The sequence below is a fragment of the Melozone crissalis genome, unplaced genomic scaffold, assembly GCF_028551555.1.
Source record: "Melozone crissalis strain CALT ecotype California unplaced genomic scaffold, PUWL_Pcris_2 ptg000012l_1, whole genome shotgun sequence".
Lineage (NCBI taxonomy): Eukaryota > Metazoa > Chordata > Aves > Passeriformes > Passerellidae > Melozone > Melozone crissalis.
In genome coordinates this window covers 14,390,699-14,415,443 of record NW_026535790.1, presented here as the reverse complement: position 1 = coordinate 14,415,443, position 24,745 = coordinate 14,390,699, and the positions used below count along the sequence as shown (strand labels likewise).

Here is a 24,745-nt window from a genome sequence, read left to right as displayed (position 1 = left end):
CCCCCAGCCCTGCTGCCACCTCCTGCACGCTCAGGCCAGGGCTGGGCACAAGCCCACGCAGGATTTGTCACCGTGGGACCAGCAGGGCCTCTGTGCCTGCAGAGAGGAGCACTTTGATGGCCCAGCACCCGGCCAGACAGGCGGCTCTGCCCCGGGAGCCTGACTCAGGCAGGGCCCTCATTTACCCAGCTCTGGATGCAGATGAGCCACACCAACGCCAGGGACAGACACACAGCCCATGGCACTTCCCTTGTTTGCACTGGCGCAAGAATCTGACCCCGATTCCTGAAATTCGTCTTCAGCTCAGCTCCCAAGAGAAAAGCTCAAGAGAGCTTCCACTTTTCTGGGCTTGTGAACACCAACTGGTGAATCCAGGGTGGGGTTTTTGTCCATCTCACAGTTATTAATGAAATCTGTCAGATCTGGTGACGTTACTGTGACCACGCTGCAAACCCTGTAGAAGAAGGGACAGGACAGGACATGATAGGACAGGACAGAACAGAATAGAATAAATGATTTCATTTAGAAGAGCCCTACAACAATCATCTGGTCCCACTGCCTGGCCAATTGAGGGCTGACCAAAAAAATTAATGGCATTGTCCAAATGCCTCTTAAACACTGACAGGTTTGAGGCCTTGACCACCTCTCTAAGAAACCTGTTCCAGGATTGGAACACCCTCTCCACAAAGAAATGCTTCCTAACATCCAGTCTAAACCTGCCCCAGTGCAGCTTTGAAGGGTTCTGGCAGCTCCCATTCAGTGCTACCCAGCCGGGCTCCGAGCTCCTGCTCCAGCACGGGAGGGGTTAACCATAGGACAGAGCTCTTTTCCTGGAAAATATTGACTTACCAGCCGGCACATCGGGAGAGGGGGGAATCTCAGAGAATAAAATAAAATAAAATATAAAAATATAAAAATATAAAAATATAAAATAAAAATAAAAATTAAAAATAATATATAATAAAATAGAAAAATAAAATAAAACTAAAAATAAAAAATAAAATAAAATAAAATAAAATAAAATAAAATAAAATAACCCTCTGGAGCCGCCCAGGGCCCTCCCGCACCCTCCGGGGGGCTCCGCGCTCGGCTCCGCGGGCGCCTCAGCCGAAAGAGTTAATCGGGCTGGGCAGGGAATGTGTGAAGGCAGCATGTGACCGCAGGTGGGGCAGGGCGGAGGGATGAATCACTCTTTTCCTTTTCCTCTTTTCACTTCTTGCTGTTACCTGTCCGGGCCCGGCAGTGCCGCTCCTGCCGGGATGCGCGGGAGGCTCGGGCACAGCGCTGCCTTCCCCCGCTGGAACCGCAGCCCGGCACCGCTCCTCGGCCCGGACTCCCTGCTCCGCGCTGCCCTGCTCTAAGCCGCTTTTCTCTCTTTGTTTCTTTCCCAGATTTTTGGTTTTTTATTTCACCCGGTGTTAGCGTTGTCTCGGGAGAGCGGAGGATGAGGAGGGAGCGGCCGCGGGGGTGAAGGCGCTTGCTGGTGCTGTAGGAACACCTGGGGCTGTCTGCCCCGCCACGCAGCCCCTGCTGGGGGCAGCTCCGCGTTTTGCCTGCCCGGAGCCCGCGGGAAGGCAGAACCCAAAGCCTCCTCCCCGGCAGGAAGAGCTCCGGCGTGGCAGAGCCGCTGGAAAAGGGAGCGGTGCCTTCCCCGAGCCGGGCAGGGTGAAGCAAACTGTGTATTTAAAGACTGGAGAATAATTAATTCCTATTTATTGCCGGCGTCCGGCGCTCCTGGGCAGAGGGGACCGGTGAGGGGTCACCATGGCTTTCTCCCAGGTGCAGTGCTTGGACGACAGCCACGTCAACTGGAGGTCCAGCGAGTCCAAGCCCGAGTTCTTCTACAGCGAGGAGCAGCGCCTGGCCCTGGAGGCGCTGGCCTCCCGCGGCCCCGACGCCTTCTATGAAGTCCTGAAGAGGGAGAACATCAGGGATTTCCTGTCCGAGCTGGAGCTGAAGAAGATCCTGGACACGCTGGAGACCTACGACCCCGGCTCCGAGTACATCCCGCGGCACGGCAGCGGCGGCGGGGACAGCGAGGGCGACGGGAACAGCCAAGGGGACGAGCAGGACGTGGCGCCGTCCCTGGAGTACTGGCCGCAGCGCTCGGACCGCTCCATCCCGCAGCTGGACCTGGGCTGGCCTGACACCATCGCCTACCGCGGCGTCACCAGGGCCACCGTGTACATGCAGCCGCCCATCGAGGGCCAGGCGCACATCAAGGAGGTGGTGAGGAAGATGATCCACCAGGCTCAGAAGGTGAGTGAGGTGCGCCGGGGACGGGGCAGGGTTGGCCCCAGGGTGCTCCGGTCCCTGTCCTGCGGGAGCTCTGCCCGAGCAGAGGGAGCGGGGCCGAGCATGCAGGTTTTCCTTTGTAACCAATATAATCACGATCTATAGCTTCAGACCCCTATATCACAAAATTTTTCACCTACCTACTATTCTTCCTAATCGCAACACTCATCCCGATCATCGCCAACATCTTGTTTGTCCTATTCATTGGTGAGAAGGAGTCAGAATCATATCCTTGCTGTAATATTTGGGGATTGGGTTTTGCTGAGGATGCTGCTAGCCAGGTTCAGCACAGCCCTTCCCAATATCCACACAGCAGCTCTGCTCATCCCAGGGTCCCTGCAGGGCTGCTGGGGAGAAAAATGAGTTGAGCCCATGGTCCCAGGCACTCCACAATCATTATTCCCAGTGTGACAGCAGTGACAGCATCCAGGAACCTGGGATTGTGTCCTGGTTTCAGGCCCTGGACCCACCAGCTGTCCAGAACTGACCCTGAGATCATGGCTGGCCTCAGTCCCTGTGTCCACCACCCGTCCAGTCCACGGCCCTGGGGTAAGGTAACCAAAGCTCCTGATGCAGCTCTGCCCCACACAAGGGCCAAGTTTGGCCTGAATGGCTGTGGGGCTCCAGGCTGGCTCGTCCTGGTGCTCAGAGGATGAGGATGAGCTGGTGAGGGCAGGGACAAGGCTGGGCAGATGCTGAAGGGATTTGGGTTCAGACTTGTCCTCCCTGTGGCGCCAAGGCGAGGAGCAGGGAGTGGGGGTGCATGAGCCATCCATCAGCCAGGGAAGGAGGAGATGCTGGCCTGGGCTGAAGGTCAGGGGTGGGAAGGTGCTGCTGGTGTTTCCCAGTGACCCAGTGCCAGGAGGGGTTGGTACCTGCTGGTTCCTTGGTGCTTTGAAGCTCCTCGAGTTCTGTGCATGCAGGATCATGGAGGAAGGAGCTTCCCAACATCCTCAGCAGGGAAACAGGGAGAGCCTGGCAGGGTCTCTGTGGAGCAGAGGGGACAGCCTGGGATGCACCAGGTCCTCCAGAGACAGCGCTGGGGTTTGCAGGTCCTGCTAGGAGAGAGGGAAACCTGTGACATGCAGCCAGCAGAGCCTCTTCAGACCAGCTCAGGCAGGAAAATGAATCTCTCAAAACATCCAAGGATCTCAGGAATGGCTGTTGGGGGTGTCAGGGCTGCCCTGCTGTGGGCAGGAGCCATCTCTGGCCACTGTCACCCCACACAACTCGAGGTGATTTGTCCTCACCTGTGACATTTTCCCTGCCAAAGCGCTTTGCAGCGAGGGCAAAGGGAAGGGACGGCTCCCATGCCGTGGGATGGAGGCTGGGAGCACAATCCCACAACAAACAATGTCTCATCCTCGGGTCTTTCCGACTGGGGCTGGCAGCTCCTGCCTGCCTTTGCCTGCTCACCGCTTCCCAGCTGCCCTCCTGAGTCATCCCACACCCCGCTCCTGCTCCCAGAGCTGAGTCAGGCCCATCCCCACTCCCCTGGAGCCTCTCCAGGACCCGGGGACGTGGCCAGGGCTGATGCTGCTGTGCTCATCACGGCACTGATGGCCCTGAGCAGGGCTGGGCTCTGCCTCCCGCTCCAGACGGGCTCTGATTGTGGGATGAGACATGGTGACACCACTGGTGACATGCAGGAGCCTGCCTGGAGCTTAGGGTGCCTCAGGAGTCAGAGATGGGTGAGTGTTTCATGCTGCAGGGTCTGGGGGTGCAGGAGTCACAGGAGTGGGGTTCTTCCATGGTCTCCCATCCCGTATTTGAGCACAGAGCTCCTTGCAGCTGAACCTGCTGTCACACAGCACAGCCCAGGTGACAACCTGTGGGTGCTCCTGAGGGTGGGGGACACTGGCCCAGACCACCCTGCAGGTTTCTGCCAGGGCTCAAGGCCTTCACAGCAGCTCAGAGGTGAAAGGGTTTGGCTGAGGGACAAAGGGACCGTCCTGCTGCCACCGTCAGGTGTCACACTCACTGTCCCTGTGCTCTGTCCTCCCTGGGAGATCCCTGCCCAATGCTCTCCACCACGTGCACAGGAGCACAGGCTTGGCAGAGGTTCAGGCTCCCTGCCAGAGGATGACCCTTGTTCCAGACGCTCTCTCTGCCCCAGTGCCGTCCCAAACCCTGTTATGTCACTTCTGTCCCATGGCCGGGAGCGCAAAGTCCTCTGGGGCCGGCCCAGCAGAGTTCAGAGCCCCTGGGAGCAGTGCTGGGGCTGGGAGCTCACACAGGCTCTCAGGGTGAGGAGTCCCAGGGATGTGAGGCTGCTCTGAGGGTAGAGGAGCCCTGGTGCCTCCCCCAAACTCTGCCTCAAACCCAGAGAGGGAGATGCAAGTGATCCCCTCCTCTTGCTGGGAGTGAATGGGAGAAGGAGAGGCAGGATCCTGTGGCCAGGTCCCTGAAAATCCTGAAAATGCCATCTTTGTGGGCAGCAAGCAGAGCTGGGGAGGGATTCACCCCAGAGACATTCACCAGGCTGAGCTGTGGCTGTCTCCTCCTTGCTGTGGATCCCTCGGGCTGCAGAGCTCTCAGGTTGGACATCAGGAACAATTCCTGCATGGAAAGGGTGGCCAGGCACGGGAAGGGGCTGCCCAGAGAGGTTTGGAGTCCCCATCCTGGAGGTGTCCAAGGAATTTGTGGATGTGGCACTCAGTGCTCAGGGCTGGTGACAAGCGGTGATGGGTCCAAGGCTGGAGTTGACAATCCTGAATGTCTCTTCCAACCTTAATGCTTCTATGCTGGAAAGAAGGAAAATCCTCCTCCTCCTCTCCTCTTGGCTGTCTCAGACCAGAAACCAGAGCATGCAAACATTGACCTTGGCCCAGAGCCAGGGGAGACAGCAGTGACTCTGACCTCCTGTCTTCACTTGAGGCTCCAGGTTGGGATTGTGGTGATGTAATTACCCTGAGCAACTTCCAGAGAAGGTTGGGAGGCCCTATTAATTACTGTTTACAAAACCTTCTGCTGTTCCTGGATGAAAGGGTCGACAGGGGAGAGCAATTATTAATGTTACTTGTCCCACCTCTCCTGCATCCCAACACTCTTCCTCTAATTGTGCCTTGGTGCCTGCCTAATTTATTGAATGCCCACGTGGTGCACCCCAAAAGTCATTATCTGATGATTCATAGTGAGACAATAAAGAGCTGCAACTTCCTCTACAAAACATGATCCTGCAGTTTGGGTGCTCATCAAAGCTGTTCCAAAAAATCCCAACAGCATTTGCCCGGTGTCCAGGGGGACACATGGGGATTGCTCCTCGGGGATTGGGGAGCCAGCTCCTCGGGGATGTGGGACCCAGCTCCTCGGGGATGTGGGACCCAGCTCCTCGGGGATTGGGGAGCCAGCTCCTCGGGGATGTGGGACCCAGCTCCTCGGGGATTGGGGAGCCAGCTCCTCGGGGATTGGGGACCCAGCTCCTTGGGGATTGGGGACCCAGCTCCTCGGGGATTTGGGAGCCAGCTCCTCGGGGATTGGGGACCCAGCTCCTTGGGGATTGGGGACCCAGCTCCTCGGGGATTTGGGAGCCAGCTCCTCGGGGATTGGGGACCCAGCTCCTCGGGGATTTGGGAGCCAGCTCCTCGGGGATGTGGGACCCAGCTCCTCAGGGATGTGGGAGCCAGCTCCTCGGGGATGTGGGACCCAGCTCCTCGGGGATGTGGGACCCAGCTCCTCGGGGATTGGGGACCCAGCTCCTCGGGGATTTGGGAGCCAGCTCCTCGGGGATTGGGGAGCCAGCTCCTCGGGGATGTGGGACCCAGCTCCTCGGGGATTTGGGAGCCAGCTCCTGCACAGCTGCTGCACCCCATGGATTCTGGCAGCTCCTGGGACCCTGGCAGGGAAAGCTTCACCTTCATGAGCACTGGGAGCCTCCAGCTGCAGATTTGGGGCTGATTCCTTCTGCACCCTCCAGGAGAATGGCAAAGGGATGGCAAAGCTTCCTGGGATGAACAGCAGCAGAAGAGCTTCAGGAAAGGGAATGTCCAGCACCAAGCAGTGCCCTGACAGGGGTGACAGGGGACAGGTTGGCTCCTCACAGGCACATGGCACAGCTTGCTGCAGGCAGTGCCATTCCCCAGGCTGGGGAGCAAAGAGCAGGCAGGATTGCACTGTTCCAGAGCAGACAGGCTCCACTCTTTGCAGGTTACTCCTGAACCAGGGTTTGGCATCCCACGGCTCAAACCCAGCAGCAGGTTTCACCCAGGAAGGTTCAGATCCCAGCAGCAGAATTGATCCAGAGAGGTACAGATCCCAGCAGCAGAATTCACGCAGGCAGGGACAGATCCCAGCAGCAGAATTCACCTAGGCAGGGACAGATCCCAGCAGCAGAATTCACCCAGGCAAGGACAGATCCCAGCAATAGATGTCACCCAGGCAGGGACAGATTCCCCCATGAGGAGCTGCCAGTGCAGTCCTCACTCTCCCGCCCGCCCCGTGCCAGGGCAGTTTTGGCACACTGGAGTGACATCCCTGTGACAAACCAGGGCCAAACCTGTCCTGCAGGCAGGACACTGCAGGGAGGGAGGCAGGAGCTGAGCAGTGTCAGGAGGCACCAGCTGGGCAGGAGGAATTGGGTTAAAATGTGGGCAGGTGGCTCAGAGCTGGGCACCCTCCCCATGCCCGAGCTGGGCACCCTGGGCACTGCCTGCAGTGTGTGAGCAGGGCTGGGCACGGGGCACAGTGCCCTGCCCACAGCCCTGAAAAACTCCCTCACACCCTTGAGCAGCCAGCCAAGGCCTCAGCACTGCTGGGACCACAGTGGGGAATGTTCTGTACCCTCAAAATGAAGCTCAGCGCTGCCCTCATGCCCATTTCACAAGTGCTCAACTTTTCACAAGTGCAGGGTGAATTCTGCTGCTGGGATCTGTCCTTGCCTGGGTGAATTTTTTGGGAAAACATAGAGGAGAAGTGGCATGGGCATGGAGAATCAGGGTCAGAAGCAAATCATCTGCCACCAAACCCAACCCACACTGTCCCACCAAGCTGTCCCTTGCCCAGGGCTCATGGAACACAGCTCAGCTCCTCCCCAGTTTCTTGCTGAACACGGCAAATCCAAGCCCAGAGCTCCCAGAGCAGCTTTGGACCAATCCCACTTTGCATCCATGCAAATCTAGCAGTTGGTTCCTGCCTCAGTTTCAGGACAACAAGGATGAGCAAAGCACACGAGTGGGTGCACAGGGCAGTGAGGGTTCAGCTTTTTACAAAGCCTGCTCTGGGCTGAGGAAAAATGGGGAAAATGAGTTAAAATCGAGTGGCAAAGCCATAAAATGCCCCCTCACCTGGCTCCATGGGACCTCCCAAAACGCTGCTGTGTGTCAGGGCTGGGGACAGCAGGGTGGCAGCAGAGACAGCAGGGCTGGGGCTCCTCACACAGCCCTGCTCTTCCCCCCATGGCCTGCAGAAAAGGAAGGGAAGAGCCAGCAGTGTCACAACAATCCTCTGCTTAATTAAAGCTCTCCACGTCCTGTGGCACAGAGCTAATTAAAAGGCAGCTCAGGGTGCTTTGAGAGCTCTGGGCTGGAGGTGTCTGAGTGTGCAAGCACCCAGCACCATCCCAGCCCCTTCCTGAGGGAGGGAGGAGCAGCCTGGGGTGTCCCTGCTGTCCCCCTGGCTCAGCCATGGCCAGCAGGGAAGGACAAATGGCCAAGAGCACCCACCTGCCCCAGCCCAGGCACCTTCCAGGGGCACGGGAGGAATTCCAGCCATGGGACAATGACAAACCAGCTCCCTGATGCCTTTCCCCTGGGATGGGGGGAGGCAGAAATCCCTGTGGAGCTGCCCTGGGGTTGCCTCCAGCCCTTCTGCCTGCCCCATGAGCTGCTGCTCACTGCCACAGGGGATGGCATTGCCAGGAAATCAACAGCCAAGGGCACAGGCAGACATCCCAGTGACATTCCCAGCACAGGCAGACATGCCAGTGACATCCCCAGTGACATTCCCAGTGACACTCCCAGCACAGACATCCCAGTGACATCCCCAGCACAGACAGACATTCCAGTGACATTCCCAGTGACATTCCCAGCACAGGCAGACATCCCAGTGACATTCCCAGCACAGACATCCCAGTGACATTCCAGATCCATTTTCCTGCCAGCCCCAGCTGCAGCTGGCACAGCAGCAAACACCCTGGCTCCAAAGGCAGCTCCAGCCTGTGGGTGTCAGTGTCACTGCCATGTGACAAGCACAGCTGTCACTGCTCAGGGTGCTGGCACTGCTGTCCTGGCTCTGCTCCTTGCACACAGCCTGGCAGGAAGGAGGGATGCTGTGCAGGAGGAGCGGCACCCCAGGCTGGGCAGTGGGACCAGGACAGATGGACACAACACTCAGTGGCTGGGCTTGATGGTCCTGCAGGTCTTTGTCAAGTTTAACATTTCTGTGCATCAAAGGTCTCCCCTTCTGATGCTCCCTGCAATGCTGACAGCAGAGGGACACCAAACTTCTCAGCCACAAACTGGACTCTGCATTTTGTGAAGCCTTTAAAGGCAGGAAAGTTAGATTCACCCTCAGGAGCTGGTTTTTCATCAGTAGATTATGCTCTGGATCAACACTGAAATGGTCAGGGCTGGAAAAGAACACCCAAAGAGCATCAATTCCAACAATTAACTCAGCACTGCCAGGGCCACCATTAACCATGTCCCCAGATGCCACATTGACCTCTCTTGGAGATCAGACTTTGAACAGTGACAGCAGAGGAGTGGGAGGGGTTACATCCTCAGACTGGGGGCAATGCTGGGCTCCCCCAGCCCAAATTCCAGCCCAAATCCCAAATTCCAGCCTCCTACAGGGAGCACTTTGTTTTGCCTCTCACAAAACAAGCTCTGGCTGTACCTTGGGTCATCCTTGGCCACCCAGCCTCATGTCTGCTGTCCCTCTGCAGGTCATTGCTGTGGTCATGGACATGTTCACTGACGTGGACATCTTCAAGGACCTCCTGGACGCTGGATTCAAGAGGAAGGTGGGAGTGTACATCATCCTGGACGAGACCAACGTGAAGCACTTCCTCCAGATGTGTGAGAGAGCCCACATGCACGCTGGACACCTGAAGGTAGGGATAACCTGGAGCTGGGGAACCTCCTACAAATGCCAAGATAATCAGAATTATCAGCTCTGCCCCTTCCTGTCTTAGTGAATCACAACACACAGTTATGGGGAGTTTAGTCCATTTTTGCTGTAGCCAAAGCTGGAGGTGATGCCCAAATTGAGGAGCAGCATGGAGGGCTGGGTGAGAGGATGGGATGTGGGTTTGCACCCAGCAAAGCTGGAGCAGAAAGCCCAGGGAGCTGCTGGTACCCACCCAGTGCTGGGACAGAGGAGAGGGTGAGGGTGCAGCCCTGCAGGGTGGGCACAGCAAAGCCCAGGGCAAACCTGTGAGCTCAGCCCCTCCTGAGGGACAGGGAGCAGCAGATGCTGCGCCAGGGCTGGGTCTGTGCTGTCCCCAGCTCCTGCCCCGCGGGCAGGACCAGCAGCAGCCACCACAAGTCAGAGGCTGGAATTAAAAACCCGATTTTCCCCTTTTCCCGAGCCTCCACCCCAGCAGGGGCTGGGAGCAGAGCAGGGAGGCTCCCACGCTGCCCCAGGCCCTGGCAGCTGCCAAGGGTGCCCTCAGTGCCCTCACCGTGCTGGGCAGTGCCCACTGGAGGGACTGATCTGCCAAGGGTGCCCTCAATGCTGTCACCGTGCTGGGCAGTGCCACAGGGGATGCCAGCCCCAGGAAATCAAAGCCATGGGCGCAGGCAAACAAACCAGTGACATTCCCAGCACAGACAGACATCCCAGTGACATTCCCAGTGACATTCCCAGCACAGACAGACATCCCAGTGACATTCCCAGCACAGACATCCCAGTGACATTCCCAGCACATGCAGACATTCCAGTGACATTCCAGTGACATCCCCAGCACAGACAGACATCCCAGTGACATTCCAGACCCATTTTCCTGCCAGCCCCAGCTGTGGCTGGCACAGCAGCAAACACCCTGGCTCCAAAGGCAGGATCCATGGATGCACATGGAATCGCTCCTGTGCAAAATCCCATGGAAAAGCAGGAAAGGCAAAGCACCAGGGGGATGGCTGCCAGTGCAGGGGTTGGTTGGATGGGGATTGGAGGAACCTGGTCTAGTTTAAGGTGTCAGAGGGTTGGAATGAGATTTAAGGCCCCCTAAATCTCATTCCAAGTGAAATTCTGGGATTCCCCTTCCACATCCCTGTGTGAGCAGAGGGTGCAGAGAAAATCCCCTGTCCCAGAGCAGAGGCAGAGGAAGGGGCAGAGGAGAGGACAGGGGTTATTCCAGCCTCAGCAGCAGCAGCAGCCAGAGCAGGGACCCTCACACCAGCCACAGGACAGTCCCAGGCTGTGCCCCCATCACCAACAAGGGATGCAAACCCTCCAGAGCAGCCCCACAGCCCCACTGGGGGCTCACAGACCCCACTCCTGGCCCAGCCTGGCCTGTTCCTTGGCACAGCAGCGATGTTGCTGCTCCTGACGTCAGCGTGCCCGCTGCCAAATGCCCTCCAGGAGCGCCCGTGCCCGGGCAAGCTCCCCAGATTTGCTTAGGGTGGGTGAGGACCAGCCCTGGCTGAGCAGGAACACGCAGGAGCCGCGACAGCCTCACACCTGACTGGCACCAGGAGGGGAAAATGGGGCTCAGGGACCCCCAAAACCTCCCACCCTCCCCAGTGCTTGCTGCCAACAATTACAGCAAACACAGCCCAGCTTTTCCTGAGTCCAAACTGCCTGGGGAGCCTGGGATCCCACAGCTGCTGCTGCTCCAGGACCAGAAAAGCCAGCGCTGACGCACTCTGGTGTTTTCCTGCTTTAGCAGCCCCGGTGGTGGCAGGACTGGAAAAGCAGGAGAGCACCTGCAGAGCTGGGCAAATGTCTGGAAGTTGGGATTTGCCACATATTGCAGGCAGCTGGCTGGCACGGGGTGCAGGAGGAGGGGAGGGAAAGTAGGGCAGAGTCCGGGAGCTGCTTCTCAAGGCTGGAGATGTTAACGAACGTCCCCTCGTTATCTCGGTGGCAATTAGCAACCGGCTTGAGCAAGGGCTGGGTGATTCAGCCCTGCCAGGCAGGGATTAGAGGAGCAGATTTCACTCAACAGCATTGATAGGAGGAGGAAAAGGGATCAGCACCGGGAGAGTTGGTGCCTGGAAAACACCCGGAGCTGCTCTTTGGTTTGGGCAAAGGGGCAGCTCCAGGTGGGAGATGGGCACAGGGTGAAGCTTTGGGTCTCACTGCTCTCTCAGCAGCCCCATGTGTAGGGAAAATAAGGGACAGAAATGACAATTGCCATCCCAGCCCTCTCAGTGCAGCACATTGGCAGAAATGAGGATGCTCAGCACCGGTTTCGCCCCAGCCACAGCAGGCAAAAAGCATTTTCTTAGCATTTTTGTTAAGAAAAACACGAAATTCACAAAAAATTCCCCCCCAAACCTTCTCTGTTCAGTGAGTGGAACTTCCCTGGAAATACAGACAGGAAAGCTGTGGCTTGCACATCATCTGCACTGAGTTTTCCTGCCAGGGATGGGGAATCAGGGACTAAAGGTGCACCTGGGCTTGGGACTGTGCCTGGTCATGGTCTGCAGGGACAGAGGAGAGCCCAGGGAAGCAGATGAGAAAGGCTGGAGGAGGCGAAGACAAAAATTTTCGATGCTTTTCTTTAAAAAACAAAACAAAACAGACAATGAAACAGCCATGAAGGGCATGACCCAGCGATGACACAGAGCCTTTTGCAACAGCCTTACCACCATCCCAGCAGGAACAGGAGGAATGCAGGCGCTTTCTCAAGAAAATATTTTCTCCCCACCCAAAGGGAGCCCCTTTGCCGTGGGAGATGCTATCTGCTCTGCTGAGGAATGTGCCAGGGCCCTCCATGGAGGGGCCAGAGACAGGAGCCAGCCTGGGGATAAAAAAAGAGCAAAAACATTTTCACAGAGCCAGGGCTGCCCCTGCATCACTGGGGAGGACACCCAGCTCCACTCCAGGTTTCATTTCCCCAGGGTGAAAAGATGTTTCCCCACTGCCTGATCTCCCACCAGCCCCTAAAACCAGGAGTAGATGCCCAAATTTAGGAGCACAGCAAAGGGCGAGCGTGGGGAAGGACAAAACCCCACATGGGCTGGTCTGGGGTCCCCACCTTCCCCTGAAATCCCCTGCAGATCTGCTGCTGGCAGCAGGTGAGCAGCCTCCTCTCCCATGGTGGCATTTGCATAGATTGCAGCAGCAGCAGCACACAGCCCTCGCCCACGGACACCGAGTTCAAGAGATGGCAAACACAGCCTGGCAGCACATGGGCAAGGCAGGAAACTCCCCAAGCCCAGCCCATGGTGGCCTTGGGCGAGTTATTTCATCTCCCCATGGCTGTGGCCTCCTCTGAGCTGGGAATGAAGAACATTCCCCCTGCTCAGAGGGGCTGTGGAGCATCCACAGGGGCTGTGGATGGTGGGTGGTGCTGTCCTTGCAGGGGTGGGTTGTGATGGTGTTCATAGGGGTTCCTGGATGAGGGAAGAGATGAGGATCTGACTCCATGTTTCAGAAGGCTTGAATTATTATTTTATGATATATATTACATTGAAACTATACTAAAAGAATAGAAGAAAGGATTTCATCAGAAGGCTAGCTAAGAATAGAATAGGAAGGAATGATAACAAAGGTTTGTGCCTCAGCTCTCTGTCCGAGCCAGCTGGGCTGTGATTGGCCATTAATTAGAAACATCCACAGGAGACCAATCACAGCTCCACCTGTTGCATTCCACAGCAGCAGGTAATCAATGTTCACATTTTGTTCCTGAGGCCTCTCAGCTTCTCAGGAGGAAAAATCCTAAGGAAAGGATTTTCCATAAAAGTTATCTGTGACACTGGGTGGTGGTGTCCTTCAAAGGGTGGGTGGTGCTGTCCTTGGAGGGTGGGTGAGGGTCTCACAGCAGCTTTTTCCCCCTGCCCACCCCTGTGCCTCTGCCCTGCAGAACCTGCGCGTCCGCAGCACCGGCGGCACCGAGTTCTTCACCCGCTCGGCCACCAAGTTCAAGGGGGCTTTGGCCCAGAAGTTCATGTTCGTGGACGGGGATCGAGCCATGTGTGGCTCCTACAGGTACAGCAGTGACATCTCCTGCCCACCCCACTGTGGTGCTGGTCAAAGATCAGTGTGAATCCCTGTGGTCCAAGGCTGCAGGAGCCCAAGCCAGATTTGCTCTCCTCATCCTAAACTGGGAGGAGATTTTCCATTTGGAGTGGGCCCTAAGGGGTTCCCACTACTCCCTACACCACCAGGTCTAGGCCATCCACCCTTCTTGGAGGTCGTGGGACACACCAAGTGCTTCTGTGCTGAGGAGCCCAAGAAAGGACCAGAGCACCAAACTACAGCAGGTCCCAACTCTCACACCAAGCTCAGCTTTCCAGTCAATTTCCTACACAAAGTATTTTTCAGTTTGTTCAAAGGAAAACTTACTTAGGTAGAAACCGACCAGCCCTGGTCAGGTTTCAGGTCTAAAAGACAAGTTTTATAAACATGGAGCTGGAACACTTCCTCTTTTCTGGCCATAACAAATAACACATCCACTTACACATATGCACTTACGCGTCCCTTCTCTAACCCAAACTGAGACAGGAAAAGCAGCCAATACCAAGGCACAAAACTGACCCTCCGCAAATTCCTTTTGTTTTTACTTCAAGTCCACTGTGCTCAGGGACTCCAACCCTTCACTCTAATTTGGGGTGGGAGCTATTTTGTCAATCCCATCATTATGTTCACAGTGAGATCATGTCCCTGCTGGCACCATCAGTCCCATCACCTTATTTACCAGCTGAGAGTCCCCGATGTGTTTTTGTTCCAGCTTCACCTGGTCTGCAGCGAGGACAGACCGGAACGTCATCACAGTCCTGTCGGGCCAGGTGGTGGAGGCCTTTGACAAGCAGTTCCAGGAGCTCTACCTCATGTCCAAGGGGGTGAGCCTCAAGTCCATCTCCATGGGTGAAGAGCCGGAGCCCGAGCCGGTGACGCTGCCCTCCGTGGTGCCCGTGACCCCCGCCAACGCCGTGGTGAAGAAGCTGATCAACCCCAAATACGCCCTGGTGAAGGCCAAGAGCGCCGACCAGATCAGCAAAACCTCCTCTGAGAACCAGGACAAGAACCAGAAGAGTGACAACAACAAAGGCAAAGCCCCTCCCGAGGGCCAGGCGGGCGAGCGGCACGGGGACGTGGCTGAGCTCGCCCCGCTCATCCACCCCGGCCTCCTGAACCTGGAGAAAGCCAACATGTTCGACTACCTGCCCACCTGGGTGGAGCCTGACCCCGAGCCTGGCAGCGAGGTCCTGGGCTACATCAACATCATCGACCCCAAGGTGAAGAATGTGAAGCTGTCGCAGATGAACCGCATCAAGGTCTGCGACGTGTCCCAGGCCAGCGCCCAGCACCGGCAGATGCTGAAGAACAGGGAGATGGAGGCCAGGAAGAACTCGGAGCAGGAGCTGCCTCTGCTGTCCCCCAGCCACAGACAGATCCCACAGCCCCCCATGGAAGCTCCTGCAGCCCCCACAACCACCCCCATCGAGGGTGTCAGCTGGACAATGAGGCAAGTGGGGACATTTGCTGCTTCACCTCTGGGCCCCCATTTGAAGCCACAGGAGGAGGCACTGGAGGATGTGAAGCCTCCAGTTCCAAAGCCAAGGACCGTCCCTGTCAGTGTCATCATGACCAAAGTCACTACAGGCTGTGACAGCAGCAGTGCCCTGCAGGGTGACACGCAGGCAGCCCTGGCTGAGCACACGGCTGTGAAGCAGGGGAGGGAGGACAAACCCAGCCGGGCTGCCAGGGAGAGCGGCCGTGCCCAGCCAGAGCGGCCAGCAGCAGCTCCACAGGAGGGCAAAGGGCCTCCCTGCGCCCACAACGGGCTGGGAGAGGAGGAGGAGGAGGAGGAAGAGGAGTTCATCACCCTCAGTGACCAGGAGAGCTACTCTAGCAGCTCTGCTGACCACAGCTACCGGCGCTCCAACGCCTCCTCCATCTCGGACGAGTACTTCGAGGTCAGGGACCGCTACGGGCCCCTGCGCAGAACCAACTCGGACGTCACCCACAACGGGGACATCCTGCCCATGCAGAGGAAGTTCAGCGACCCCCACATCAGCCGGGGCACTTTCATCAGCCCCCTGGGCAGCCTCCCCTCCCTCAAGCACCTGGACATGACCAAGAGGAGGAGCACGGCCGTGGAGATCAGGCCCATGCTGCCCCGCGCCCTCCTGGATGGAAACAGCTCCTACCCCAGCAGTGCTGCCCAGGTAGGACTTCCTGCTATAAACCTTTTGTTTCTCCACCCTACAAAGGTTTGCAGACCTGGAGGTGATCCAGTCAGCTCAAGTGAGTTGTGATGTCACCCTGAGTTTTGCTGTCATCCCAGCCTTTGGTGCTGTCCTAGATGCTGAGATCAGATTCCCATAAAGGAGAATAACACCCTGCACGTGGCCATGGTCACCCGAGAGGTGACAAAGATGCAGTGGCTATGCCACAGCTGTTGGTGTCCAGCAGTGGGGATGGCTGTTGAAGGGGAGGGTTTTGGTAATTAAAGATTAACCCACAGCACAGGGCTGGGGCTGGAGCTCCAGGCACAGCTGGGCAGATGTGCTGGGGCTCTGAGCTCCATCCACAGCCCACAGGCCCAGCTGGGGACAGACTGTGCATGCAGGCGTGTCCTTCTCAGGCTTGTTTTCCATGCCTTGCCAGGGTGATTAGCATCAAAGGGAAAGCGCTCGGACACGTAATTAGCAGCAGAGAAACAGGGACAGCAACCTCTGAGGGCGAGTGCCACCGTCAGCAGCTTTGTGGCCGAGCCACCAGTGACGCCAGGCCCTGTCACCACACAGGGCCAGCTCCCTGCTGCAATCCCCTGGGGAGCAGGCCAGAGCTGCCAGGAGGTCACAGCAGCATCCCCACCACATCACTGTCCCACCCAGGGGTGGTGACACTGCCATCCCCCGATTTCCACCCCAGCTCTGCAACCTCCTGCACCTCTGCCAAGCATTCCAGCTTCTCACGGCTCCCCACCCGCTGTTTTTGGGGCATTCAAACCTCCAGGGCCAAACCAGCAGCTGAAAGCACTGAAACTGCCTGAGGTTACCCCAGCTGAGCATCTAATCTGTATTTACAGGGAATTAAATGTACCATCCCAGAGTCCACTGGCTTCTCCCTTCCCAGGCAGCGACAGGGAGCTCAGAGCTTTAATCCTCGCACATCAAATACCCCTGAGCCCTGCAGGGCAAGGAGCTCCGAGCTCTTTGATGCTCTGTGACCCAGGTCCCAGGTGCCACCTCGCTGGGGACGGCTGGGCACGCTGCTGTTCCTGCAGCAACTTGTTCTGGCCCTTTGATGAGAGGCAGATAATTAGCACAGCAGCAGGGTTAGGAAAGCCAGCACGCAGTGGAGAGGTGCAGGGAAGAGTTTGTCCCATGTGTAAGAAGAATAAATTGAAGTAACCCTGTTGAAAACTCAAATTTGACAGAAATCACTACCAATTCTCCCAAATATTTTTTTTTCCTGCGGTTCACATTTCTTAGGTGCTGGCCCATTGCCCAGCATAGCCCAAAACACAGGTGGAGGCTCACTCAGGACAAACACCACGTTTTCCATGTCATGGAAACCAAATTCTCTCTGGAAATCACCTTCCCTAAATACACAACCCCGTTCACAGCTGGATGCACAGCAGCCTCGAGGAGGAGGAGGAGGAGGAGGAGGGACACCTGTGTCCTGCCCTGACCCTCTCCCACCTGCAGAGCCCCCAGGCCTGGGCAGAGCAGAATTTCCCTACAAGCTCCCATCAGTGACAGGGAAAATCCTCCCCCAGCAGCTCCACAGCCACATGGGGCCCTTACCTGGGCACAGACCCTGCTGACCATCGCTGGCAGATAATGAGAAACAGGGGCAGCATCTTCAGCTCTGGCCAGGATGGAGCCTTGGTGTGGCTCAGGTTTTTAGCAGAGAGTGAACACTTGACAATGAGCTGTGGAGAGCTCAGCAGCACCAACATCTACTCCACATCAGCCTCCTCCTTGCCAAACTGCGTCCCAAATGCTGGAGCCACTGGGCATGGGGCCCAAATGCAGTGTGGAAGTTCACCCAGCCCATAGTGGGGTTTCTCTCCAGCCCAGTAACGGGTTGGGGTTACACCATAGCACCAAAAAAAGCCCAGTGCAACCACAGCAGCACATCCTGCAGCCAGGAACCACCATGCCCCACCACCATCCCACCCCTCCTGCCCCTTCTAGCCAATCTCCTCCCCAGAGAGTGCCCACAGTGACATGGAAACCGAGTCCAGCCTCCTCCTTCTCCCACAGCTCCACTCAAACCATCACACCTCAAAGCTCTGGCCAAGCCATGTCCATCCACAACCCAGCCAGCCCTCCTGAACAGGCAGCAGCTGCAGGAATTGCTGATTTCACAGAGCTCACAGTCTCTCCAAAGGCTTCCAGAGGCGTGCTCAGCACCCAGCAGGATTCAGGCTCTCCTGGGCAAGCACTGCCTCATTCTGCTGCTGGGCAGGGTGCAGGTTCCTGGGGTGGGATGCTTGGTTTAAGCCATGGTTTACGCCATGCTTTAACTCCTTCCCAAGAGCCAGAGCATGGCAGGAGCCACCACCCAGCTCAGGCACATGATGAGCTCAGAGGGAGAAAAGCTAAATCACCCTTAATCCTTCTCACCTGAAGCCATCTCAGACCCTAGCACTGATTTTAAGCACCTCATTAAATCAATCTGGGACTACCTAAGCTAAACTGCTTTAACTCAGCCCTCCTGGTCAAAGCAGGAGGAGTCAGCTCCAGGACCAGGGAGGCCTTTGGGACTGCCTGAAGCTGAGCAGCAGCACAGCGAGGGTCATTGCAGAGGCAGGGCAGGTTGGCACAGCCAGCTCCTCCTGCCACCTGCACCTTGGCTCATCAGATCTCACCAGCTCTCACCTGCCCTGGTACCTGTGCACAGGTGCAATCACACCTCCAGATCATGGCACAGGCACACCCAAAGGGGAGATAAACATCTCTGGTGGCCACAGCCATGTGTGACAGCCTTACCCAGTCCAGAATTGGGGTTAATGGTGCCAAACGTGTGTCTCAACCCAGCTGAGAGAGTCACCCCCACAGAGGTGTTGCAGCTCACTGCTGTCTCCTCTCCCAGCCTTCCATCCATCCTTTCATCTGCTCCTGGCTGTCACCTGATGCCACAGCCTGGCTCTGGGTGACTGAGTGCTCTCGGGGCTGGCATGATTCACGTGGGTGTTCAGTGTTGAGGTGCCTTGTCCTGCATTTCCAGGCAGGAGGGACTTGGCTTGGAGCAGCCTCCAGACTGCCAGGGCTGCTTGGGGAGTGTCAGTGTTTGGTACCAGAGCCAGGAGGACTCAGTGTTTGGTACAAGAGCAGGGCTGCTGGGGAGTGTCAGTGTTTGGTACCAGATGAGCAGCCTGGGTTCATATTTGAGGCTGTTCCTGTAGGAGCATTGGGGGTAGAATGGTGGGGATGGATGGAGAGCAGAGATCTCTGCAGCCAGGTTGTGCAATTTGGGGTTTATTGCACAGGGCCTGGGTGCAGGGCCCTGCTGGGAGCTGCAGCCACAGCTCAGAGCAGGACTGAGAGAAGAGAGGGGCAGAGAGGATGAGAGGGTAAGAGAGTAAAAGGGTGAGAGAGTAAAAGCGTAAATAGTGCGAGGTTCCTGTTACAATACAATAAATCTTCTTCTGTGTTCAATATTCTAATTCTCTCTAACCAATCTAGTACAAGATACAAATCCTATAGCATTTCCATACAGCCTGTAAGAATCATTACATTACCATACTGTGCTACATTTTAAACCCTAAAAACTCCTCTTTGGACCCCTTCTGCTGAGCTAGCAGGGTCTGCTCTGACCCTTGGAGCTGTCTGCAAGCAGAGGGTGTTGAGATTACCTTCAGTCTGGCCACACCATTGTTTTCCAGTTGTTCAGTAACTGAGGTATCTCAAAGCTTGCTTTCATTTCAATCTCACTCATAGTTTCCATATTATCAAAATCTTTTGCCAGACAATCATATTTATAAGGCTTTCCTGTTTCATCTTCCCCAACAGTTCCGAGCTGCCACTGAATTTGGGAAGGGACAGAGGGATTTTCACCTGGCACAGGTGAAGAGGTGTCCTTGCAGAGGGCAGCACCCTTCCTGCAGCCAGAGCTCACTGTGTTTTTGCTCTCTCCCCCACAGGGCACCCACTTCTACCACTACCGGCCCCGGAGGGCAGCGGGCAGGGAGCTGGGCAAGGAGCTCTCCTGCTCCCCAACGACACAGGAGAAACCCCTCAGGGCCTCCAAGCACGCAGGGGAGGGGGCAGAACCCAAAAAGACCAATGCAGGCAGCCAGCCCTACTGGCAGAGCAAAGCCCTGAGCCCCAGCAAGGCCGCGGCAGCCACGGGCAGAGCTCAGCGCCTCAGCTCCCTGCCCCAAGAGAGCCCGAGGGCACCCGAGGAGATGAGGACACCCCTGGGCATCCCGCTCTCCAAGCTCTCCCAGTCCAAGCACCTCAAGAACAGGGTTGCAGGGGCCCAGGGGGCTTGTGTGGACTCCAAGAAGGCGCCCCCCGAGCCCACGGGGCAGAAGGAGCAGTAGGGGCTGGTGAGGGTGGCCCTGCAGAGCTGCTGGAGCCCAGGCAGCGCCGCCTTCCTTGGGGCAGGGGTTTGGTTTGTTTGTCTTGTTTACATTTACCAGCGCCACGTGGCCACCATGGACAGCCCAAAGTCATCCCTGGCCAGGGCAGAGCTCCAGAGATGGGGCTTGGAAGGGGTGCATGGCATCCTCCCTGGCAGGTGGCAGCAGTGTTGGGGACAATCTTGGATGGCACAGCCTTTAAAGAGGTCTCTTCCAGGCTGGGGTGACCTCCAGCCTCGCTGAAAACTGGAAAGCATCACTGGTACCTGTTCAAAGCAGGAAAGCATCACTGGCAAAAGCCAGCCAGCTCCTCATCCCAGAATGCTGCTGGAAAAGGAGGGATCATCCATGACCGTGTTTTCTTCTGGTTATTTAAGAGACTCTTCTGTTACCATTTTGCACAGCAGGTCCCACTGCAGTCTGCTCTCCCTGTGGAGGGTGACCCATGTCCTGGGACAAAGACTCTTCAAGGGACTCACCTCTTTTAAACTTGTACTGTAAAAAAGCAACCTGTTCATTAAAGCTCCCTGGTCCCAGGGCAAGAGAGCCTTGCCTAAGACTATTAAAATGCAAGATTAGGTGGCCTTGGACTCAATAAACTGCAGCTCAAGGTGCCTTGGCACTAATGTCCAGCCAAATATTTTCTACCCCTCCTGAAGCATTTCCCCAGGACCCCCATGTGCTCCCATCCCCAAACCTCCAGCAACCAGTAAAAGAAAAATAAGAATAGAAAAAAAAAAGAAAGAAAAAAAAGAAAAATAAGAAAAATTAGAATAGAAGCCCCTTTCCACTGCAATTTTCCTGGGAAATGGGAGCCAGGCTCTGAGCCTGAGCCCTGACAAGGAATATGTGCCATGAACAAGCCCTCACAAGCGAGCCCCTGAGCCCTTGGCAGCTGCCCCGTGCTCCTCCTCAGTGCTGCCAGCCAGCCTTGGGCTGTGCCCTGGCTCCCCACTGCCTGCCTGCTCCTGGGGGGCACGGGCTGAGCCCTCCCTGCAGCTCCCCCAGCACCTCCAGCAGGAGGAATTTGGAGCCAGAGGCATCACGTTTTATGGGGAGGCACCCACCCTGCTCCCACCCAGGCAGCAGCCTGGGGAGATGGGCAGGGAGGGGCACTGGCACCCCCAAAGTGCAGCTGCTGGGGCTTGGCAGAGCAGAGGAGGCTCCAGAGGCCTCACAGAGGGAAGAGACAAAACCCAGGAGCATCCCTTGGTGCATTCCCCACAGCTGGAGCTGCTAGCTCACCCCAGATCCCATCCATCCCTGCAGGGCAGCCCCTCTGCTCTGTGCCCTCAGAGCAGCAGGATGAGCTGTGTGGGAGTGTTGGGGGTAGGATGGTGGGGATGGATGGAGAGCAGAGATCTCTGCAGCCAGGTCAGGAACTTGGGGTTTATTGCAAAGGGCCAAGTGCAGGGCCCTGCTGGGAGCTGCAGCCACAGCTCAGAGCAGGACTGAGAGAAGAGAGGGGGAAAGAGGGTGAGAGGGTGAGAGAGTAAAAGCATTAAGAGAGTGAGGTTCCAGTTCCAATACAATAAATCTTGTTCTGTGTTGAATATTCTGATTCTCACTAACCAATCTAGTACAAGATACAAATCCTATAGCATTCCCATACTGCCTATAAGAATCATTACATTACCAGACTGTGTTACATTTTAAACCCTACAAACTCCTCTTTGGGCCCCTTCTGCCAAGCTGTAGGCTCTGCTCTGACCCTTGGAGCTGTCTGCAAGCAGAGGGTGTTGTTCCATCAAAAGGGGATTACCTTCAGCTGGCCATGCCATTGTTTTCCAGTTGTTCAGTAACTGAGGTATCTCAAAGCTTGCTTTCATTTCAATCTCACTTATAGTTTCTATATTCTCAAAATCTTTTGCCAGACAATCATATTTATAAGGCTTTCCTGTTTCATCTTCCCCAACAAGGTGGGAATGTGCTCCCTCCCACAGGACCCTCCCCACCAGTGCTGCTGTCCTTAGACCAAAAATCCCTCAGACATCATGCACTAGCATCACCAGCCAGTCCAGCTTGAGCAAATCCCAATTTCCAAGCCTTCCTCCTCTTCCTCCACTGTCCCCGTGTGCCTGGGAACAGCCCTCCCCTCTCCATGGCCACCCCACAGTCCTGTCCTCATCCCCCTGACCTGAAGTTTTTGGGGAGTTCACAAAGGGCCATCATCCCCTTACTCCCCTCAATCCATCCCCTGTGTCTCACAGGCAGTCAGCACTGGCAGCTCCTCCTGCTCTTGCACAAGCAGCCAGGCCTGGCCCTGCTCCAGGGCTTGGTTTATCCAGGCCCGGCTCCTCCCGGGCCCTGCCTGGGCGTTGGGCACCCACAAAGGCTCTGCAGAGGCTCAGAGCCAGTGCTGGGAGCAGAGATCTGTGCCTGGGGCTGCAGACCTGCTCCCGTCCCAAAGGTGTTCCCCAGCAAGGCACAGCAGCCAAGGAGTGAGGGCAGGGAAAGCCCTGAGGGCAGCAGGAGGGGGATGGCAGAGGCTGGGATGCAGCACAGGGGCTCTGCAGGGGTTAAATTCCTGTTAAATCCCTGTGGGGAATGGCAGAGGCCGGGATGCTGCACGGGGGATTGCTGGGGTTAAATCCCATCCCTGGGGAATGGCAGAGGGGGTGGGATGGGCCCAGTCTGTGCCATCTGTGATTTCAGAGCAAGACAGAGCCACCACCAAGGTCTGTGCTCAGCAAACTGACAGAGGGCAGGATTGGATGGGATACAGGGCAGGAATTGTTCCCTCTGAGGCCCTGGCACAGATTTCCAGAGAAGCTGTGGCTGCCTCTGGATCCCTGGAAGCATCCAAAGCCAGGCTGGATGTTCTTGGAGCAGCCTGGGACAGTGGAAGGTGTTCCTGCCATGGCAGGGGGTGGAACAAGATGAGTTTTAAGGTCCCAATTCATTCTGAATGTCCTTTATTAGCTGAGCCTGTCGGGAGCTGGAGCAAACCAAGCACCCTTGGGGCACCTCCAGGTCCTGAGGCCTCTGAGGCCTGTGCAACCAGCAGCTTCTCCTGGCTGCCCCGGATCCTCCCCTCTGCCAGGCACCCTCACTCCCTGCAAACACCGAGCAGGCCGCAAAGCCAAAACAAACCCGGCTCTGCAGCTCCCCCGGGGCATTTTCCAGGCTTTGCCTGCCTGCCCTCCTCCTCTGGCTCCCCTGCACAGCTGCACCTGGCAGGGACAACCCTCAGAGAGCCCCAAAGGACAGCTCCAGACAATTCCCAACATCCAGGCACTGCGGCCACCGCTGGGGTCTGCCCAACAGGCCAAGCCCTGCTGCGCCTGGAGCAGTTCTGTGCTGGTTAAATGCCACTGTCCCTTCTCCAGAAAGCCTCTGTCCTTCCATCTGACTGGTGTAAATGTGCCTTGCTGCATCCAGGGCTCTGCTTTGGCACAGGGCTGGGGCTGCTGCCCCTCCACAGCTCTGGGCCAGAGCCTTCCCCACCTACCTGCCTGCCTGCCCCAGGAGATGCTGGAAATCATCTCTAGAAATCCCCTGTGTAGTTAAACAGCTGCCTTTGAAGCTGGGAGCTGCCTTTGTGCTTCCTGCTCCTCCTCAGGGCCAGGAGCCCCATGGCAGAGCCAGGCTGATGAAAGCTCCCGGGCTCCCAAGGATGCTCTGAGGCAGAAAAGGGGGAGACACAGCAGTGCTGGGGGCTCAGAAAGGGCTGAACCCTCACTCCAGCCCTGCACCAGTGCCTTGTTCCCCTACCAGGCACATCCTGGGCTCTGGGATCCTCTCTGGAGACCCCACCAAAACTCCTGAAGCTAAACTGGGAATTCTGCTTTGCTGTCAAACCGAAATGGTTTGGGTTAAAAGGGACCTTCAGGAGCATCACATTCACCCCCTGCTATGGCAGGGACGCCTTCCACCATCCCAGGGTGCTCCAAGCCCTGTCCAGCCTGGCCTTGGACACTGCCAGGGATCCAGGGGCAGCCACAGCTTCTCTGGGATTCTGTGCCAGGGCCTGCCCACCCTCACAGGGAGGGATTTTTTTTTTCTTTTAATCCAGTCTAAATCTCTCCTGTTTTATTTACAACCATTCCCCCTTGTCATATCACTATCTGCCCATATAAAAGGTCGGTCTCCCTATTTTTTATAAACCATTTAAATACCAAAAAGGCATGTTCAGGTCCCCATGGAGCCTTTTCTGAACATCCTCAGGACAATCCTGAGCCCCAGGGGTGGCAGTGTCACAGACCACCCTCCCCAGGCACAGGCAGCAGAGGCACAGGCAGCTCCCAGCCTTGTGGAAATGAGAAATAAAGCTCTGAGACCCAGAGCTGGGACACCTCCTTCAGCCAAAGCTGTGACACCAAGGGAGAACAGGACCTGGCACAGTGACAGTGGCACTGCCACCACCACATCTCCACCCAGAGCTGAGCTCAGCCATCCCCAGCTCCCAGCTGGGGCATCTTCACACAAACCTTGTTTGGGGAAGGAGTGAGGCCAGCAGGGGCAGGAAGAGGCAAGCAGAGCTGCTCACACCCTGGCCCCGAGCTCAGACGGGTTCCCACAGCCAGGGAGCTGCTCTGATTTGACATCTCCCCACACACCCCCAGCAGCAGGGCTGTCCTGCCCCGTCATGTGGGAGCATCTCTGGGGATTAGGAGGGTGCTGGGCAGGTTGTTTCCCGTGTCAGCCCTCCTTGCCCAGCTCTGCCCTGTGTGATGGGGTTCACAGGGGTCTGAGGATGGGGGAAGAGATGAGGATCTGACTCCATGTTTCAGAAGGCTGATTTATTATTTTGTGATATATATTATATTAAAACTATACTAAAATAATAGAAGAAAGGGTTTC

The 24,745-nt window shown here is 56.6% G+C and overlaps 1 protein-coding gene across 1 annotated transcript; it reads left to right on the top strand.

Moving 5' to 3' along the window:
- Positions 1-1,764: 1,764 nt before the first annotated feature.
- Positions 1,765-19,903, top strand: FAM83G (family with sequence similarity 83 member G). Its single transcript, XM_054271146.1, has 5 exons — positions 1,765-2,259; positions 9,176-9,343; positions 13,262-13,386; positions 14,129-15,569; positions 19,502-19,903. The coding sequence occupies exons 1-5, from the start codon at positions 1,765-1,767 to the stop codon at positions 19,901-19,903; spliced, it is 2,631 nt and encodes an 876-aa protein (XP_054127121.1).
- Positions 19,904-24,745: the final 4,842 nt, after the last annotated feature.